The sequence below is a fragment of the Drosophila suzukii genome, assembly GCF_043229965.1.
Source record: "Drosophila suzukii chromosome Y unlocalized genomic scaffold, CBGP_Dsuzu_IsoJpt1.0 scf_Y1, whole genome shotgun sequence".
Lineage (NCBI taxonomy): Eukaryota > Metazoa > Arthropoda > Insecta > Diptera > Drosophilidae > Drosophila > Drosophila suzukii.
The window spans coordinates 122,608-134,909 of record NW_027255895.1 but is presented as its reverse complement, the minus strand read 5'-3'; the positions used below and the strand labels follow the sequence as shown (position 1 = coordinate 134,909).

Below are 12,302 nucleotides of genomic sequence, written 5' to 3'. Positions count from 1 at the left end.
GTGCATTAATTTTGCTGCTCTCTGAAAAATAATGTATGCATGAATAATGAAGAAAATGATTTCATGGATATAATCTTTTGATATATTGCATTGTATCTTTTCCTAGTAATCTGTTTTCCTTGACCTGTTTCAATCATTTTTAAATTTATTAATAAATAATTTACATACATATTGTTACACACAGCGATGCATTAAAAAAACAGCCTATCACAGAGTGCAATCATACACAATAATTGTCATTCGGCATGGATTAAACGCTGTTTGCTAATGTAATCAAATTGGACAATTTCGACATTTGAACTAATCCGTTTACATAATCCGGATGCAATCATACCCCCGCCCGCTGATTACCGCCTTTGTTGCTTTGATTTAATTATGCTTGAAAAAATTCACACGAAATCGCAAAGCCGAAAACTAAATGAATTGCATAAATCATTTATTAAATAACAATTTCAAAATTGACTTTTATGGGCGGTGAACAGATTAAAAGGTTGCCAGGCGACGATAACATTTGCACGTGATAGTGGTAGAGTTGCAATTGTTTCTTGGGATGATTAGGGTTCCAGATTCTTTCAACATATAGACAAAGATTATCCGCTCCACCTTGTGTATTAGTTATTATCCATGTTTCTTGGTAGTAAGAAAATGAAGGTTAGTTCCGTTCCTTGGTTTCCAGTGAACTGATGTTTGCATGTAATGTTTGTGAAGACCCAAATGATTTCTTAGGACTTCAGATGGTTTGAGATTATATTAAAATACAGATGGGGGTTCTTGACTTCCAGAAGTGGTAAAACATCTTGTTTGGGTGTCGTCGTCTTGGTGTTGAGGTGTACTGTGTATCCATAGGAGGATCTATCTGACTTCTCAGGTCTTCAGATAGTATCACATTGTATTAAAGTAAAAATTTAAGCTTTTGGATCCCGGAATCTGAATCTTGAAATTGTCAAATTTAGGAACTTGTTTGCAATGAAAGTAAGGATCCCGACTGATTTCAATAGATAATTAGCGCATCACATAGTTCAACATTCTTTGATAATAGTTGGGCACCACTTTGGGCTTTTCAGGCTCCCCTAAATAGTCAGTAATCTTCTTTACCAATTTCCAGAATCCTGATGTCTCACGATGTTCGACGAATACAGCATTTTAGAAATAGATCGTCATAAACACAAGTGCTAGCAGCGCCACAGTTAAGATCACGTAATTCCTGGCTGGTTTTCCTGAAAGTGGATCCATTGTATTGATACCATTTGACATTTTGAAAATATATTTTTTTTTCAGGAGAAATTTTTTAGATATATTTTAGATGTTTCTGCTATGAGATCTTTCGTTGACTGACTGACTACTGCCTTACAAAGTCGTGTTGACATATAGAGCTGTTTGACGTATAGTTCAGTGAACCCCTGATCTCGATGAGTCCTCCAGTGGTTGCTCCCATTTCCTCAATTCCGATTGGAAAGCACTTCAGCTGCAATACAATGCTAAAAAATAAAAGAAAAACAACTACCGAGAAACACACATAAATTTATAGTTGGGCCATGGAAAACAATGAGATGGAAAGCGGGGCGGCTTTCTTTTCCATTCATCCGGATCCGGATCCCCGACTGAAGTGATTTTCGTTGTTTTTCGATGTGCTGGGAGCGTTGGTGCATTCAATGGAGTGCACTCTCTCCGCAAAGGAATACTTGAACTGCAGCAAGAAAAGACGCACAATACAAATTTGGAGGGGCTTTGTTTGAACACCGAGCTGAGCGTCCTGGCAAATACCATATATACACCCATATACTCGTGTATATCCCCAGACAAAGCCCCAACTCGTGTGCTCCATTTTGTCGGCTAAACGGTTAAAGAAAGAACGCAAATTTCTGTGTTGTTTGGTTGCAGTTGTTCTGGTTTTATTTAAATAATATTACACATTAAACGAAGACCCTCAAAGCTGGAACGTATGGAGCGGGTGAAAGCTGCAGGGAGATTAATTATTAGTACTAGATCAGCAAGGGGTTCCAGGAAGTTCCATCTTACATATCCTCGCGTGCCTTAATCAGAGTTTCCACCAGGCGGTGCAGGGGATAATCCCCAGTGCAGATCCTGTAAACACATGTGAAGAGAGGAAATCTGCGGGGAAATCAAGTTTATTATAGCCTTTGGTGGTGCTCATCTTTATATCACACTAACTTATCCTCCAAGCCCTTCTTTTTAAGCATATGGTGAACAAGTTCAGCTGTCACTGGACCCAATGGTTCATGTCCTGGTATAAGGATGTGCTCCAGCTCACTGAGAGGTTTTCCTGTCTTTACAAAGGCCTCGGCCAACTTGCGGTTGCGATTAGCTATAAGACAAATATATTTATTAAAATATAAGTATTTATATTAATAGTTTATAGCAATTAGTTACCATAACAACTAGTGACCAAATCGGATATTCCACAGGACTCAAAAAAGGTTCCCATGCGGCAGCCTGGGTAAAAAACATCCACAAACTGAAGCATCTCCAAAAATCCCGTCCGAATGATTCCACCCTTTGTGTTTTCATTCAACTCCATGCCATCTGAACAACCAGCCGCAAAGGCTATTATGTTCTGAAAAAAGGAAGAGGGTATTGTTGAAATTATAATTATTAATGCAGAAACTCACTCTCAAAGTGGAACAGATCTCCACACAATCGGCATCCTCGGTAACCACCACACGGAAAGTGGGTGACTTAAAGATGTCGTGCAGCACTCGATAATACTTCTGATCTCGACAGCCCACTGTGCCCTCGGCAAAGTGATCATGCGCCAGCTCGTAGGGCAAATTACAGCCCACCAGGACGGAACATGGAATCTATATAATTAACATGATAAAAGGAAAAAGATTGGAGGTCAACGTAAGAAAATATTGAAAGCTTTAAATAATGGCTCTTAAACTATCTAAAATAGCCAAAGGAAAACTGTATAAATATACAAAAAAGTCTTTAAAAATCCAAGTTAAAATATACAATTTATAGGAAAGCGCTATGATTGTTGAATGACTATCTTGTTTTTAATTTTCAAAACTAAACCATACTCAACCTTCACCTGCCGCATTATGATCTGGGATATCAGGACGAATTGCCCATCATCGCCGCGCTCGAATCCTTTAATCAGGGAGACTGCGTGGGCAGTGGGCTTTACTTTCCCCAGCAGTGTTTTGCAGCAGCTACTGACGAAAGTGGGCGGGATGGCAAATATTATAATATCCGCATCCCGGGCCGTGGCCACTATATCATCCACGGCCACCTTGGAATAAAAAAAGAAACATTAAGCATGTCAACATATTGTCAATCAATCATAATACACCCACAATATTTGGCGGCAGTTCAAAGTTCGGCATGTACTTGGCATTGGCGGCAGCAGTGGTTATTTAAATAAAATATCAAATTGCCGGCGTTGAAATGCAGAGGGCGAAAGCCAAAGTGAAAGTGCCATCGAAATCAATGTGCAAGAAAGTAAACACTTTGGAATTGTGCGACGCGCAGTTGGCCACCCCACGGCAACCCATCCCGACCAATCCGACCAGAATCCAACTGCAGCCCGGCCGCCCAGCGCCATCCACTCGACTATGAAATCAAAATGGATGATGGGCGAAATGAAAATGGAATTTTTAATGAGTTGCTGCCGAGGCAAAGGCCAAACGAGCTGCTGGCCGAACAATGGAGCGGAGACAAAACGATGGAAATGAGACGGTCCAGCAGGGTGGACTGTGGGGAGGGGGGTGGAGCGGACCAGGCCACTGCAGTCAAGTGGGGGGAGGGGGTGCGACCCACTCCAGGCCCACAAAATCGCTGGACAGCACTTTAAAGGCCACGGAAAACAAGGAAAAGGCTACCGAAATGACTAAAGTATCAGGTTCACATCTGCTGCCGGATGATTGCAAAAAGTTGGAAATGGATGTATTATATAGTATTTTAAATAATTTAAGCAATAATTGGATGTAAATTCGCATATTATAAATATAAAACCATATTCTAAGTTCTGCATAATTTAATAATTTTCATAAGATGTTAGTACACAAGTTTCAGTTATGACCAACTAAGTTATATCCTTTTAAATAAACTCCCTAACTTGATAAGTTTTCAAAAGCTTTATACAATTTATATTAATTACATTCTGTAAATAATTCAACAAATAAATTAAATATCAATATAAACATTTAAACCATTAAATAAGAGTTCTCAATTCTTCAAATTTGTTAAGTTGTCTAAAAGCCTTTTCAATAATCTAAACTAGTCAAAGATTTAGGTCCCAGGTTTAAGTTGTAAGCAATTAAATTGTTTCCGCTTAAATAAACACTTAATTCAAAACCTTTGCAATGATAATTCGTTCATTAAAGCTCTTACACTCGGTTTCCTTTAATTAAAGTTAGTAAATGCGCTTAAGACTCAAGTAAAAGCAAGCAAATTGTGAAATTAAATTGCAAAATGCAGACAAAACATTAAGTCTCAGTCCTATTTAAAACCTACAGGTAGCCTAATGAAACACTTTGAAAGTATCCTGAACATAATTCCTTTTTTATTCCGTCTCCGGACCGTATACATTATTCGCACACATGTCCTCTAGCCCCTCCGTTCTACATTAATTTCCGTTTTATTATTTTATTCTCTGCTTCTGTTCTTTTCTTTATGCCATAAAGTAAACTTAACTTGGGCGCTTGACTTAAATCATCTCAGGGATACGCACATAAAGTTTTACCCCGATTTTTTACGCTTTGCACCTCTCATATCTGCCCCGCCTTCCCCTCCTTTTTCTTTGAGGTAGTTGTTCATATGATTTTGTGACTACAAAGTTGAATCGTAAATAAAATTATTCCATGTTTTTGTTAGCTGCAACGTGATTTCGAGTGCCTGTTTGGGAGTTGGAGTGGGGATCCAAGGGGCGGGAATAGTAAGTAAACTTTCACTTTCTCTTAGCTCTAACTTTGAGCGAACTTTGCAATCTTGAGATAAACTAATTAGCCGAACATGTGCTTCAGTTTTGCGATGGTATATGTTGTATATCGATGTTTGTCTTAAAGGTAAACTGAATGGAACTAAAGATAAGCCTTGGTATGTTCTTAAAAAGTTTTACTAAAAATATAACTTTTTAGGAACAAATGAAAGCGGATATTACCTAATATTATGTATAATTAGGTTATTGGTTGTCCTAGCCTAATCTCCCAGTGAGTGAACTTAAAAAATGCTTTACGTTTCCCAAGAATATAAGGACTGCTTTTAAGGATTGGGACCAGAATCCAATATAATTTAAGTATCGTGGTATAGATATAGGAATTGTACTTATAAAATTTGTATCTATAAACTGAAAAAGGATATATGGTTCCCAAATATAAAAACTGTCAGCTGTGATTTAATTTTAGCCATTTAGGCTGCCATTAGATGGCACACTAAAAGATTTTTTTGGCCGCACTGCCCCCTTAAAAGGCATTAAATTACGCGCAAAGAAAAGTTTCTGGCCCCAAAGTTGAGCTGGATTCGAGTGTAAATTAGATACAGTCACACAGATACAGATACATATACAGATGCGGATACAAAGCGAAAGCTCTAGAGTGGAAATGACGAAGCCGCAGTCTTAGATTGCGTGCGAAATGCAAGCAAAGTTGGCTTGTTAATCGTGGGAAAGGGGAAACTCGGGGAAAGTCGGGCTAAATCTGCCAACTATGCAAATTGCCCGGCTGTGAATGAAATCGAGATAAACTACTCATATATTTACTTTTAATTGGAGAAGTTCAAAGAATAAACAAATATCAAGGGACCGAGGGATAGAACGATGCGGCATTAAAAGTTTTTTGTTCTCCGTCCTTTTGCCACCTTTCTCCCCACATTGAGGGGCGAAATGAAACACATTGCTATGTACACGATGAGAAATTGGATATAAGATTTATTGGAATTAATTTATGATATGGCTAAGAAATCTGATGGTACTATATTAGAATTGAAAGTATTGACACAATGAATGATATTTTAGAGATAATGTAAACACAGGAATATTTAAAAGCATTCTTAAAACGTATCCACTTACCTTTATCCTTTATATCCTTAAGATACAATATTTAGATTTTTACCTTTCTTGTTTGAAATAATATATAAATTTATTACTTTCTCTGTAGCTTTAGCTTAAATCCCGCGATTCAAGTTCATTAAGTTCTTTAATTGCGGCCCAAAAAGTCGAATTAATATTGCAAACAACATTTGCCGCATTCTGTTGCCATTCCGCTCGCTCCCATTTGACAGGCGGCCAGAAAGTTGAGCCAGAAGTTCAAAGTGGCAGTTGGGTCAGGGGTCAAAGGGGCGTGGCAGGGGAGTAGTAGGGAAAGACGGCTTCTGGGACAATTAGCATATTAATGGCCCCCGGCCCCCCCTCCCTCCTCATTAACGTATGCGGATTCTGGGACAATTAGCATAATCCAATAAATTAACTGATTTTAATGGGCTTTGAAGTCATAACAAGGAAGAACGCTATAGTCGAGTACCTCGACTATCAGATACCCGTTACTCAGCTATATGGAGATATGCAAGCAGCAAAGAGAGATTAAAATGCGCCACCTACCGGCAGTATACAGATTTAAGAGTTATGGGCGTTAGAGTGGGCGTGGCAAATTTTTCTTTGGATCAATCGATAGGTATCGACGAGACCATACATTTCAGTTAAAATTTTTTATCTAGCATGAAAATTGTGGGCGTCACAGGTTTTCGCGGTTTGTGGGCGTTAAAGTGGCCGTGGCAAACTTTTTTTTGGGTCAATCGATAGGTATTGACGAGAACAATACATTTCAGTTAAAATTTTTATTCTAGCATCAAAACTGTAGGAGCCACAGTTTTGGGCGGTTTGTGGGCGTTAGAGTGGGCGTGGCACTGTGCTGAAACAAACTTGCGCTGCGTAAGAAGCTCAGGAATCTGCACGCCAAATCTCAATAGCCTAGCTCCCATAGTTTCCGAGATCTCAGCGTTCATCCGGACAGACGGACAGACGGACAGACGGACATGGCTAGATCGACTCGGCTAGTGATCCTGGTCAAGAATATATATACTTTGTGGGGTCGGAAACGCTTCCTTCTGCCTGTTACATACTTTCCGACGAATCTAGTATACCCTTTTACTCTACGAGTAACGGGTATAAAAATGTCACGATCATGTCTATAAAGAGTATACTTAATTGCCCCCATCGCCCCCACATCCCCATGTGACAATATTGATCATGTATCCTTCCCCTCCTTATGTTCAATTAATAGTCAGGTGAAAAACGTGTACGTGAGAAAGGTCGCACAACCATAGTACCCAAAGGTTGTTATCTTAGAGGAACATATCCGATCATGTTGGGGAAAGGTGTGATCACGTACCCTTTTGCCTCATTATCACAGGTGTTGCTGTGCACGTGTGAAAGGTCGCACACCCAAAGTATTCAAAGATGGTTATCTTAGAGGAACATGTCCGATAATGTTGGGGAATAATGTTTCCTATGATTGTAAAACTAATTTAGAAATCAAAAGAACCCCAATAAAATAAATCTCACAAGTTAATGATTCTCAGATGTGGAATATTTTCAAATACACATTTTTGTTTCCGCCCCAGAACGTTTAACTGGTAAATTGTCTAAGATTCTCTCCTTTCCACAAATGGGTCATAAACATGTCATAAAAGGGATTCAACATGCGCACCTGTCAATTACCTGACCGCAATAAAAGGGACACATGCACAACCCAGAAGGCGCACGCTCATTGACAAGATCATGGGCCTCACGCCAACGACCTCATACGAGCTCATACGACGTACCCATAAAAGGGGTTGAAATCACGACCGCGCAACAACTCGCAAGTAGCCGACATATCTCAGTCAAGAAAATATTTTCCATTCTCCGTACCTGTAATTTTAACTCAAAATAAAAAGTCAGAAGTTTATTTTGGTACTGCGAACATGTTTTATTATGTTATTTAATCATTTTCATTCTTTTTTCTAGATTACAGTATTTATTCATAATGTTCAGTGCTTCTTTTTTGTAATCCGAAATTCGATGGCATACACAAGTATCAACTCCCTCAGTGGCTGCATCATTGCTCCACACGCAGGTGTCCATATGATTTCCATGATAAGATGTTTTTATTTTACCTCGTTCACATTCAAAGAGTTTTGATTGTATGAACTGGAGCCGTACATAGTCTGCATTGAACAGAATTCCGTCAAATACTTTCAAAAAGTTATTTATTTTAACTGAATGCATGTTTTCTATCTAAGTCAACAATCTCGTCTTACCCTTTTAAATATGCTTACACGATTTATAAGGAAATTTCTACAGGTTTTCATCTTCTTCTTTTACCCAAAAATATGCATTCTCGAAATTAAAGAAATGAAAAATCTTTGATTTTTCCTCTTCTTTTACCCAAAAATGTACATTCTCGAAATTCAACAAATGAAAATCTTTGTTTTTTCCCAAACTCGAAATGATTTTTTCCAAACTGTCCCCTAGTGGCTACCTGAGTATGATGGTGTGTCTAAAAAATGACCTTTCCTTTCCCACCTGCAGCAAAGTATGCGCGACCTCTTCTAACCAACACTCTCCTTTATTCTATGATTTTGTGTCTCCTTTATCGATTTGATGGTTACACTTGTATCAAATATTTTTCAAAATCAATACTTCTCATCTCTTCTAACCAATGAACAGTCGATGTAACCTATATTGTTTTCAAATTTAAAAAAATCTTAAGTATGCATCTTTCATCTTCAATATTATCGTTCACGCCCACTTCAAACACTATAAATGATCGAGGACAATAGTTAGTCTTCCAAAAATAGTCTTGAAGTGGGATACTCTGCTACGTCAAACACAACTTAAGTAAAAGTGAAAAAGTGATCGTGAAAAAAGAATTTTAACAAAACGAATAAAATAAAATGAATAACCAAAATCAGTTTTGCAAATCCTGCAAGTGTTTCTTGCTAAAGAATAAGTGGGCAAATCATGTCCGTTCGGAGTTGCATAAGCGAAATGCAACTCAACCCCTTGACGGAAGAGATAAAAAAATTTCTGAGGGATTCAAGGGAAGAATACTACATTACATGTATGTAAACGATGGATCGGACTTGATCTTACCTGAGAGTTTCTTGAGTGAAGCTGGATTGTCCCTGCTACCTCATCTCAGCATTCTGTTAGAAAGTTATACTTCAGCAAAAGTCAACTTTGAACTGTTTGCAGAGTATATACTTTTTAAAGATGAATCTGAAGAAATTGATATGAAAAGCTTTCAAAGTAAAATGACGATCATGAACAAAGATTCTGACTTAGAAAATATCTTCCATGAACATACCATGGAAATAATTTCAAAAACACAAGAATTTCAAGAGAGAGATAGTGGATGGTCTCTTATAAAATTGATTCGCTTGGAAATGAATGTGAATCATTATACACCGATGGCTGGTTCATCTTTCATACCACTACCTCGTTTCCTTTTAACGAAAAAAGCAATAGTTAACGTTTGTAACGAAAATGACCACTTGTTGATGAACGCATTGCAGCCGTTATTTAATTTTGAATCTTATTCTCTTTGGTATATGAAATACTAACTTTTGCCCTTTTAAGGTTTTTTTGTGCTGCGTCACACTTTAGAGATTTTTTAGGACTTAGTGTTAAGACTACAACGGAAAGCATCGGACACACAAGAAAATGTGACAATTTTAATCATTGAAATACAGTCCACTCAAATTGGGAAATAAAACGTTTTTATTCTACACAATATCTTTGGTCCTTCTAGCCAAATTTAGTTACTGATTAACATGGATCAGTTTAAACTTTTGAAGGCAGCTAGAAGTCGTGCCAAGGCAAGCATTACGCGTTTGCTAACGGCGTCTCAAGATCCACGTGCGGGATCAAAATGGGAGCTTGATGAAATACAAGTTTCATTGGAAAGGCTCAACATCGTCTGGAAAGAATTCGAGTCCATCAGCGACCAAATGGTCCTTTTTGACGAAGAGGAAGGGTACGTCGATCCAGCCATCGACAACGAAAGGTACGAGGACAAGTACTTACAAGCAAGCACATTATTTCGCAACCTCATACGCACCTGTGAAGAATCTCAAGAGAATGAAAGAGAAGGCAATAACTTCAGACAATCTGGCAACCCTGATGAGGCCGCATCAATGGCATCAGGAGTGGGAAACGAAAACCTAGTTCGTTTTTTGGAACAACAGCAGCAGCTCAACGAGCGTTTGGCTGAGCAACAAGCAACGCTTTTAAGGGCAAGCTCGGCAGCAAATGTAATGCATAATGAACTGCCAAAAATCCATATCAAGCTGTTCACTGGCGACTACAAGGAGTGGCCAGCCTTTAAAAACATCTTCGAGAGTACGATCCATAGCAAGCAGCATTTGACAGCAATACAAAAGTTGCACTACTTGAAAACGTACATCACTGGCGAAGCAGCTGACTTGATTCGACATATGCCAATAACGGATGCAGCTTACGAGGCTGCTTGGACTTGCCTAATTGATCGGTACAATAGACCACGCCACATTGTTAACACTCTGCTAGAGACATTTGTTAACTTACCTTCGACCGCCAGACCTGATGTAACGGTTCTGCGCAAGTTGACGGACGGAGCCACCGAAATTGCACGCGGGCTGGATGCAGCAGGGCAAACTAATAGGGAATGCTGGATTATACACTTCATTCTGGCCAAGATCGATGCTGAAACCCGTCGCAAACGGATCGAAGGAAGCCGGGAACTGGAATCTCCGTCTGTGGATGATCTACTCAAGTTTTTAGACCGACGTTGCGAGGAATTTGAGCTCAGCAAAAGTGAGTCAGACATAGACTCCAAGGTTGGCCCACAACATGGCAAGGCAAAGCGATCGTCACACGCCTTAGTATCGATGGAAGCAAACACTTGTGTGAAGTGTAACTCGAAGGAGCACAAGATCTACGCCTGCTCAAAGTTTGGTGAATTGTCAATCGAGCAGAGACGCACATTTGTTAAGGCAAAATCACTGTGCTTTAACTGCCTTAAGCCTGGGCATGTGTCGCGAAAGTGTGAATCAAAATTCACATGCAAGTTTTGCCACAATCGTCACCACTCTCTGCTACATGCAGATATTCTTGGTTCGCAAGTCGCTGTCGCTGCGACACACTCACGAGATGATGAAAGACACATCCCAAGCGCTCCTGAAGATGCTACCGTCACCATCAGCCATATCGCACAGGCACAAGTGGCTCATACAGCTGAATCCTTGTGCAACGGATCAACAACCGCAACACAGCCACAAGGGCTACGAAAAAGTGCATTGCCAACAGCTCTAGTGTTTGTAAGAAACGCAACAGGATCGCACACTACCTGTCGGGTGCTTTTGGACAGTGGCTCGGAACTGTCGTACATCTCCGAGCGGTGCGTACAGGCGCTCGGACTGGCACGCTCACCGTCACGAATCTTGGTGACCGGAATTTCGTCAATCAAGGCTGAGACAACTAGAGGCTGCAGCACACTGGACTTGCAGTCAAGGATCTCAGATCACACAATGAAGGTGCTTGCTCACGTACTCAGCAAGATTACCTCCACGTTGGCAAGACATGATATCGCCGCCTCAGCACTCAAGGCATTCGCTGGCTTTGAGCTTGCGGATTCTGACTATCAATCGTTGGCGCCAGTTGATATACTCCTGGGCAGCGACTACGTTTGGACCGTATTCACCGGTCAAAAGATGTTCGACAACCAGGGCGACATCATCGCCATTTCGACCATATTTGGATGGGTCATCACATCTATCGTTACTACCGGATGTTCATCTACAACAACAATGCACACGGCTATTGACATTGACGAATCACTACGGCGCTTTTGGGAGCTGGAAGATGTCAACCAGGAATTCCATGGGAAACCAGAGGACGATGAAGTTGAACAGCACTTTTTGAAGACTCACACTCGGGACTCTAAGGGGCGGTCCATCGTAGAACTTCCGTTCAAAAACTTTGGATCAATCGATAGGTATCGACGAGACCAATAAAAAATTTTTTTTTTTTTAATTTTTTATCTAGCATGAAAATTGTGGGCGTCACAGGTTTTCGCGGTTTGTGGGCGTTAAAGTTGGCGTGGCAAACTTTTTTTTGGGTCAATCGATAGATATTGATGAGAACAATACATTTCAGTTAAAATTTTTATTCTAGCATCAAAACTGTAGGAGCCACAGTTTTGGGCGGTGCTGAAACAAACTTGCGCTGCGTAAGAAGCTCAGGAATCTGCACGCCAAATCTCAATAGCCTAGCTCCCATAGTTTCCGAGATCTCAGCGTTCATCCGGACAGACGGACAGACGGAC

General features: G+C 39.9%; 2 protein-coding genes across 2 annotated transcripts; one reads left to right on the top strand and one right to left on the bottom strand.

Moving 5' to 3' along the window:
- Positions 1 to 1,883: 1,883 nt before the first annotated feature.
- LOC139353951 (glycerol-3-phosphate dehydrogenase [NAD(+)], cytoplasmic-like) lies at positions 1,884 to 3,354 on the bottom strand. The gene is made up of 6 exons (XM_070998151.1): positions 3,318 to 3,354; positions 3,047 to 3,253; positions 2,631 to 2,819; positions 2,392 to 2,575; positions 2,173 to 2,326; positions 1,884 to 2,112 (listed from the first exon to the last, which is right to left on the bottom strand). Exons 1-6 carry the CDS (start codon positions 3,345 to 3,347, stop codon positions 2,016 to 2,018), a joined length of 861 nt encoding a protein of 286 aa, XP_070854252.1. The 5' UTR covers positions 3,348 to 3,354; the 3' UTR covers positions 1,884 to 2,015.
- Positions 3,355 to 9,771: 6,417 nt separating this feature from the next.
- Positions 9,772 to 11,991, top strand: LOC139353923 (uncharacterized). The gene has a single exon (XM_070998133.1). The coding sequence runs from the start codon at positions 9,772 to 9,774 to the stop codon at positions 11,989 to 11,991; it is 2,220 nt and encodes a 739-aa protein (XP_070854234.1).
- The last annotated feature ends 311 nt before the right edge of the window (positions 11,992 to 12,302 follow it).